Genomic DNA, 8,806 nt, shown 5'->3' with positions numbered 1-8,806 from the left:
AGGAAACACACGGCTAACCAACCACTGGCCATTGCAACACCCTTCCCATGGACCGTCCAGGGACGTCAGGTTATCACAGTCGTTCAACCATGACCACCGTTGGTTCTACATTTCCCATCACCCTTAGCAAAAGCTCAGTGTCCTCTGAGCAGTGAGTCCCCTTCCTGGCGGCCACTAATAAACTTCAGTCTCTTCTACGTATTTGCTATTCCCGACATTTCCTATCAACAGCACCAGAAACTGCTTGTCCCTTGGTGTCCACGTTCTCTCACTAAGCATCATGTTTTCAAGGGCCATCTGTGTGGCAGCTGTATCAGGACTTCAATTCTCTTTATGGCCGGGTGATGCTCATTATATGGACGGACCACACACATTCCTCTGTTTATGGCCAAGTAGGCCATTCCCACATGGTTGTATGTATGAGTGTGTAGCAAAATGCTTTCACTGTAGCATAACAGTTGAAGACATGGGTTCTAGAATTAACCTGCTTAGTAAAACTCAGCCTTGCCTCTGACTTGCTGGAGATCTCAGGTAAGACATCGACCTGTAAGGTGGAGGTAAAGACGAACCCCCTCAGAGCTGCCATGCAGGGGGGGAACCGACTCCTGTAAAGCTCTCAGCACTGTCAGCACTGGGCCTGTGGCAGGCCCCACCTGTCCATCCACTGAGACTGTACCATTAATGGTGGGCCCTACCGAGACTGTGCCCAAAGTGGATTCCACCTGTCCATCCACCAAGACTGCCCACAGCGAGCACCATCTGCCTCTCCACAAAGACTGTGACCATGGCGGGTCCCATTAAGACTGTGCCTGTGGCAGGCCCACCTGTCCATCCACTGAGACTGTACCCGTCATAGGCTCCACCTGTTCATCCACCAAGACTGCCCAGGGCAGGCCCACCTGTCCATCCACCCAGATTGTACCCATCACTCGCTCCCTCAGTGGATAAAGGTGAGGCTCGCACAATCTGCTTCTGTCCACCTGCACTTGGTTGCTGTGTTTCAGGGAGCATCAAGGGAAAATCGAGGCTTCATGACTGTTACGTCTTCCTTAAGAACCGTGGCATCACCTACTTCACACAGACTCTAGGTCTGCTGGCTCCACTCTAGGAGCCGGGGTGGCACAAGGGGTTTATGCTCGGTCGCTGGGTAAAGTGTGGCAGTTCAAACCCCCCTAGTGGCACTGCAGAAGCCAGGATTACAGCCAGGAAAAAACTACGGAGCACGGCTCTACATGGGCTTGCCGTGGGGCGGGACCGATCTGACAGCAACAGGTTTGGTTTTTTAGTTTATCTGGGATCAACACTTACACACATGATGGTTAAGGTCGTGTGTCAACCCGGCTAGGCCAGGATTCCCAGTATTACATAACTGTTCTCCATTTTGTGATCTGATGTAATTATCCTCCATTTGACGTATTGTAAATCCTAAGCTTTATGTGTTGACAAGGCAGGATTTATACATCAACCAGCCACGCCCTCCCTCAAGTCACACCTCCCTCAAGTCCCACCCTTATCCAAGCCCCACCCTTACTCTGATGTAAGAGGTTTCCTGGGGGTGTGACCACACCCAGCACATACACGGATGCTCTGGCAAGGCTCTCCCTTGCTCTGGGATCCTGCATCCGGCTTGTCATCATCTGACCTCTTGTGCTTGGGACTCGGGTTAGCAGCCTGTCGCCTGACCTGCTGATTCTGGGATCTGCCAGCTTCTGCAGCCCTCTGAGCCAGCAGCCTGCCATCTGACCTGCCGACTGTGGGTGAATCAGCCCTTGCAACCACATGAACCAGGAGAAACCTCCTGTCTGACGCTTGACCCACATATTGGGGACCTGCCAGTGTCCACCCCACATGAGCCATTTCCTTGACTAAACCAATACCTCCCCCTCCCGCTCCCCACTTCTCTCTCTACATATGTGTGTGTTGATCTATATACTTCACTGGTTTTGCTTCTCTGGAGAACTCAGCCTAAGACATCTCTTTTTCCTAAGGTCTTCTTAAAACCAAGTAGTAGTTTAGCTTACCTTATGAAAACCTCTGCCCTGAACATTATAGTCCTTTAAGATCTACATGGGATTAAATCTGCAACAGCCACTCTTAAGAAGAGATAGGAACCTTAGGAGCATTGAGTTTTTGTTCACGGAGGAGGAACAACTGAGAAAACAAGGGCTGGAAAACCAAGGTCAAAGGCAGTAATGGCTTGAACTCTGTCCCTGACAATTCTGTGCTGGAGTCCTAACCCCTTCCCGTGGACACCATCCTGCTTGGACACAGGGTTCCTTTGTTACGTCCGTATGACTGTCAGTGCAGGACGGTCTACACCTTAGCACCGCCGAGCTGTAAAAAGAGCCGGTAAGGGCTCAGGGCTCCTCTCAAGGTCTCTCTCTCTGCCTCGGGTGTGATGAGGTCTCACTCTGCTTGAACCTCCCAGGTTCTCCCCTCTGATCTGTGTCACACAGGAAACCTACTACAGCCCAGAAGGGCCTCTGCAGACCCCGGCCTGCGTGTGGAGACCCCAGTGGGCACTGAAGACCCAGGAGACTGGGCTTCTAGCGCGAGCAGCCACCCTACCTGGGCCGGGTCTCAGGCCCTTCCCACCTCCCAGGTAAACGGCCCGGGCGTGTGCTCAGGGAACCCCAAGGCTCACGTCTTCACCTTGTAATGCGCCAACTGCAGGGCGAGCTGGACAAAGGCATCAGGGCTCGTGCGGCACCTCTTGATTGCGCTTTTGCCAAAAGCGTTAAATGGGAAAGAGTGAAAATCCACATCATCGGCCAGAAGATTCGCGGTGTTCAGGGACATCTCTATCACCTCTTGACACTTGGAAAAAAAGAAGAGGCAGTTTTACTCACAAAGAGGAGACAGGTTCATATGACCAGAGTCAGTCAGAAGCTAGGAGACTGCGCAGAAAACAGGTAACAGTTTTACTCGTGGGGGCAGGGGGCAAGCACGACAACCCCAGGGTCAGTCAGATGCTAGGAGACAGTGTGAAAAAGCAGCAGCTTTACTCGTGGGGGAGGCGGTCAGAAGCCAGAGACACTGAGGTAAAGCTGTTACTGAGGAACACGCGTGTCACGTTTCCTTCACAGTTCTTTCCAGAAAGGTTATCCAGGGGCCTCAGTAGGTTTCACACATGGCACCCCAAGGAGCGGTGAGGGGCCCCAAGTGGTCAGAAGACAGCTTAGGAGACTGGGGCCTCCCAGCTCCCAGTGAGACCCCATTACAGACTGAAGTATGTCCTCCAATTCCTCGTGTTGTAAATTCTACCACACCTGCGGTTATGATCCCGTCTGGGAACAGAGCCCTCCTCAGTATGATCCTAAGGGGGTGTTACTGTAATAATCGCTTGACCATAAGGAGGCATGGTGAGCAGGCGGTGTAGGGTGTGTTTTGAGATGAGAGAGCAGTTTGACAAGGAAGTCAAGGAGCACAGATGACGGAAGGGAGATGCCATGTCTCAAGAAGACAGTCAGGGTTGGAGGCACAGAAGCTGATTGGGTGAGGACACTCCCCCAGAGCCGAGAGTTGTTGTTGTTACGTGCTGTCAAGTTGGACCCGACTCATAGCGACCCCTCCTTGGGTTTCCGAGGCAGTATCACTACGGAGTAGATTGCCCAACCTTCCTTCCGAGGAGTGGCTGGTGGGTTTGAACTGCCTTCTGGTTAGCAGGCTAGTACCTTAGGCACCACGCCACCAGAACCAACAGTGGGCCTTTAAGGAGATCACCAAGGACAGAGGCACAGGAGCTGAGCAGGCGAGGACGCGCCCCCAGAGCCGACAGTGAGCCTTTGCCCAAATCTAGACGCCCAACCTTTGGAACCGTGAGAACCTGAACTTCTGTGGTATGCTTGCTGCAACGGCCCCAGAAACGAAGACAGACCCCAAAGGGCATCCCGAGGAGTCATGGGTGTGGTTTACTGAAGCCCGTGGTTGGTTCAGGTGGCAACTGTGGGGCCGGTTTTAAAATGAAATGGTACGTGCTCAGCCACAGGGTCCTGAGCCCGAGTGCTCCCGTGGAGGTGCCCTCTCTGCGGAGCCCACACCACACGGGGCCCGAGGACAAGCAGACACAGGCCGGGGGACGGCAGCACGACGCCCAGGATCGTACAGACCCAAGAAGAGTCTGTGGGCCTCAGAAATGCCTGCTTGGATGACCCAGGAATCAGTGGTTCCCAGCCTAAGATTCCTAAGGGCTCCGGCCTAACAGCTTACCCCAAAGGAACAAAAACAAAAAAGATATTAAGCTGTAAAAATTCCAAATTAGTGACTTAAAATATTACAACTCTAAACTACGAGATTATATTTGGCTTTGATGGGGTTTTTTTTAGTTTTTCCTTTTGAACATCTTACACGTCTAACTGAGTCTGAGAGGACTCTGGGTGGCACAGATAGTTAGTTAAACCCTCGTCTACTCGCCGAGAAAGGCTGGCGCTCGAACCCACCCCGAGGCCCCTCGGAAGAAAGGCCTGGCGCTCTCTTTCCGAAAAGTCAGCCTTGCCAACCCTGTGGACCCCAGCTCTGCTCTGACACACGGGGCCCCGAGAGCCGGAACCGACTGGCAGCAACGGGGCTGCTCAGCCAAGTTTGAGCTGCAACAGTCACTACACGCTTAGCCGGAAGCTCAAGACACAAGAAGGAACAGGGACTGAAGCTCCCGCTGGATGCTAACAGGAGCAGCAGCAGCACCAAGGCCCCGGACAAAATTCCCCAGGTGGACAAAGTCCCGTCTCCAAGGGCTTCAGCCGCGCTCCCGAACATACAGAGGTCCTGCCGGGAAGCTGGGTGCCAAGATTGAAATCCATCTCCCACCCGGGAAGTGCGAACTGCTCAGCTGTCCACAGACTCACCTCCTCTGGGATCTCCCACTGCAGCCTGGTGGGGTACGGGATGTTCGGGTTGGTGTCCCCTTTACAGTGCCCATCCTCTGCATAGCCTAGCTGGAAGCTGTCGGTGGCCATGACGTACTGTAAAACAGAAGACAGGTCGTAAACGCAGGAAAGACTGACGTTTATAAAATGCATCTGACCTTGAGAAATAGACACATTCTCCCCACTACAGGGACAGTACAAAGACCTAACAGTCTCTACGGACACACTGCTTACAGCAGGCTTAGCAGCTCCTCGCAGCCCCACAGCAGGTGGAGGCCCTGCGTGCTACAAGCAGAGAAGTCGAGCAGCTGCTAACCAAGGGGTGGAAGGTCAAGTCCACCCAGAGGTTCCTTGGGGGACAGGCTGGTGATCTAGCCGGAAAAACCAGCCACTGAGAGCCCTCCGGGGCACACTTTACTCTCACACAGGGGTCACTGGCGTCAGGATGAGCTCCGTAGCACCTGACTTTTGGTGGTTTTTTTGTTCACAGCCACCTAATGAAGCAGACCTCTCCAAGGTGAGACAATGAGACCCGGGGGCGTGACAGCTTGCACGGGGCCACACGACGCGCAAGAGCGGGCAGCCAGGCTTCCAGCGGAGAGCGCCTGATGCAAACACACAAGATGGGGTCCCACTGAGCCTTCCAAGGGCCCCGGCTCCTCGAGCACCAGTGTGACAACGAGCCCGTACGGGAAACCATCATTCAGTTTTACAAGTGAGGAAACTGGGCCTCAGACGGGAGCGGGCTCGGCCACGTTCCCGCTCCTTGGCCAGCAAGGCCTGCACGCAGGTGTGGGACCTCTCTTCCCACAGGTGACAGTTACACCACTTCATGGAACACGTTTGTTGAGAGTCTACTGCGGTGAACAGCCCTCTGGCACCAGTGAGAGGTGTTAAAAGAGAGAATTCCCGCCCTTCCTCAAACATGACACACAGAATGACCACGTGACCCAGGAATTCCACTCCCAGGTGTGCACCAGGAGGAGTAAAAGCACACGATCACGCAACATGCACACAGACGTCCAGAGCACCCAAAAAAACCCCCAACCAAACTCACGGCCTTTGAGTCAATTCTGAATCATAATGGCTCTTAGGTTTCCCAGGCAGTATCTCTATGGAAGTAGATTGCCCAGTCTTCCTTCCGAGGAGTGGCTGGTGGGTTTGAACCTCCAGCCTTCTGGTTGGCAGTCAAGTGCCTTATGCACTCTGCCCCCAGAGCTCCCCCCATAGCAGCCAGAACCAGGAAACCACCCAAATGTCATGCACGGATGAACGGTGAACTCAACGGAGCCTACCTGTACAACAGTGCAAGGACACAGAGTTCTGATGCATGCTTCCATGTGGCTGAAGCCCGAAGGCTGAGGCTGAGTGAAAAAAGCCAGACCCAGAGGACAAACACCATGACGCCACTGACACGCAGTGCCCGAACGGGCATTCAGAGACCCAGAAGGTACATCAGAGGGTACCAGGGGCTGGGGGCCCGGACGGGGCTTCCTCCTGGGGGATTACAGTGTTCTAGGACTGGAGAGCCATGAAGTCGCACCACATCCCACTGCTGCCCAGTACAGCGGGCATGCCCCTGACATTGGCCATGCTAGCAGGAGGGACAAGTCCCTGGAGAAGGGCGCCATTCTTGGTACAGCAGAGGGTCAGCGAGAAGAGAGTCCCCCCGGAGATGGACTGACGGGCTGCAACCACAGGCTCTGGGCGCAAACAAGCAACGGCCGTGCGCACGGAGCAGGACCCGTCCTGCTTCCTTCTGTCATCCGCGGCACCTACACCAACAACGAGCTTGCACAACCTTGTGAGGCCCTAAAAACCACCGAACTGTACTTTTGGGGGAAAAAAAACATGGAAAGGATCCTTATCCTCAGGGAATTTAATTGTCAGTGGCTGATGCAACACCGTTATGAGATCGCTTGAGCCTGGAGGCGGGCCGGGGCGAGCCGCGGGGAGGAGCGTGGGGGCGGGGTCGGCACGAAGGGGCGGGGCTTCCCACATAGAGGGAATGTGAGGGGGCGGGATCGCCAGTGTGGGAAAGCTAGGGGGCGGGGCCGACAGCATAGAGGGACCATGAGGGGGCGGGGCCACCAGTGTGGGAAAGCAAGAGGCCCGGGCTGCCTGCATTGAGGGAATGTGAGGGGGCGAGGTCCCAGCACGCTAGAGCATGGCGGGTGCAGCCCTGACGCACAGACGTGTTTGTTCACCCAGAGCAGGTCGAGTCGTGCTCCAGGGCGCTGCCAGACAGCCCAGCACCCGCCCACAACAGAGATGCATGGCGAGCAAACAGGACTCGATTTTGACAAGATCGGGTCTTTCTGCGGGATTGCGCTGCTTGCCAGACCCTGTGTTAATGGGTCAGTTCCCATCAAGGTTGGCACACGGCGCTCCCGCCCAGGGGCCCTGCAGCCACAGCCACTCTGTCAGCCGGGCACTGGCCGCTCTCATCTAAGGGTAAATTCCTCACTCTTCTCTCCAGAGTCCAGGCTAACGCTGTTTCACTGCATTTCGCTTTACTGCCCTTCCTACAAACGGGAGGACTGTGGGAACCCCGCATCAAGCAGTCTGTGGGCGCCATTTCTCCAACAGCTGCTCTCACTCTGTGTCTCTGTGTCACGTTCAGTAATTCTTGCAATGTTTCAAACTTTTCCAACATGCTGATGTACAGCAATGCATTAGTGTGGTGTAAACGTAACTTTTAACAAAACAGTGACGTGACTCCCTTGCCCGACTGTGAGGTGGTCTAGAAGTGAACCTGCAGGATGTCCGGGTCTGCTCGTACTTAAATGAAAACCCTGACTGACAGTGTCCGAAAAACACCTCTGGTTGATGGCTTTCCCTGTGTCACCCAGTCAGTGCGTGATCTGCACTGCACTCCCTCCTTTTCCAAAGACAGCTCCTCCATGCTCGTTACTCGGAAAGTCCCTGTGACGGGATGCAACGGGCCTGGGCCAGGACTCTGTGCAAGGAGACTTCACATGCCCGGGGCTGGCTGATCCTCACTGGGTGTTCAGCCGAAAGGCTCCCTAAGGTTTTGTCGCTCAGCCAAGAGCTCTGCGCTGGTTAAGGGCCCTTGAACGTGCGCTGCTTCCAACTTGTGTTAACGCCTCAGGGCCACACCAACGTCTTAAGGGTGGAGCATGTGGCCTTTCCTCCTGGTCCCCTTCCTAACACAGAGAACCTCTTGTGCCTGGAGCAGCAGTGGTGAGGTTTTTGCCAAGACCCCAGCTGGAGGTAAGACAGTTGAGAGGTAAGACAGTTGAGACCACTGGCCAAAGAATGCGTGGACCCCTCGCCGCCCTTGAGGAAGAATGCTGGGAGAGAGTTACTTCCTGAGAAATGGGGTCAAGCTGAATCCTCAAGGAAGAGGCATCAGAAACCAAAGGAAGATGGGGAAAGAGCGTTCCGGACAGAGGAGTGAGCATGTGCCAAGGTCCTGGAAGAGAGAGGTCCTGTTCTAGATCCCTTGATCATGGCCACGACAGACGAATCTTGCTCAAAAGAGAGAAAAATGTGCAACAGAACTTCAAATTATTAAAAATTCTAGGCTGCCTGAAGCCACAGAACTACTGCCCTGAGGTATTCTTTCAACCCCTAACTGTAAGTGCCCCTCAAAACCATCTTTAGGCTAACTCACGGGGGTGAGGAGGTTCATGGGGCTCTCTGTTCAGATTTTCTGCAAACCCAAACCAGCTCTGAAACCAAGTGCATTTTCCAAAGAGAGAGAAAGAAAAAATGATATGGTAAAAGGTATTTTTGCAAACCAAGATTTCAATCCACTTGCTGCCCTTTGGCCGAAAATTCGGGAGCAAGGAAAAATCAGGAAATAGACACGAAGGAAGGACTTGCTGATTTCAGGTCAGGTCGGCTCTGCCTCTGGCCGGAATCACTGCCTCCCTGGGGCAGCCGGCCGCCAGCTCATTGTGTGCATTGGTTTACTG

At 54.2% G+C, this 8,806-nt stretch overlaps 1 protein-coding gene across 1 annotated transcript in view; it reads right to left on the bottom strand.

The window, feature by feature from the left end:
• The window catches only part of CPT1A (carnitine palmitoyltransferase 1A), a 76,246-nt gene that overhangs the window by 11,866 nt on the left and 55,574 nt on the right, over nt 1-8,806 (bottom strand). Inside the window, exons 11-13 of the mRNA XM_042781508.1 lie at nt 6,432-6,640; nt 4,845-4,961; nt 2,653-2,817 (exon numbers count right to left, since the gene is read on the bottom strand). Coding sequence (XP_042637442.1) covers nt 2,653-2,817; nt 4,845-4,961; nt 6,432-6,640 — 491 coding nt within the window. The remainder of the gene's footprint in view (nt 1-2,652; nt 2,818-4,844; nt 4,962-6,431; nt 6,641-8,806) is intronic.

The sequence above is a fragment of the Orycteropus afer genome, unplaced genomic scaffold (genome assembly GCF_000298275.1).
Source record: "Orycteropus afer afer isolate SDZICR_OR568_19922 unplaced genomic scaffold, OryAfe1.0 scaffold00130, whole genome shotgun sequence".
In the NCBI taxonomy this organism is placed as follows: domain Eukaryota; kingdom Metazoa; phylum Chordata; class Mammalia; order Tubulidentata; family Orycteropodidae; genus Orycteropus; species Orycteropus afer.
The sequence above is the reverse complement of the archived record's forward strand: the minus strand, read 5'-3'. Positions and strand labels throughout refer to the sequence as shown.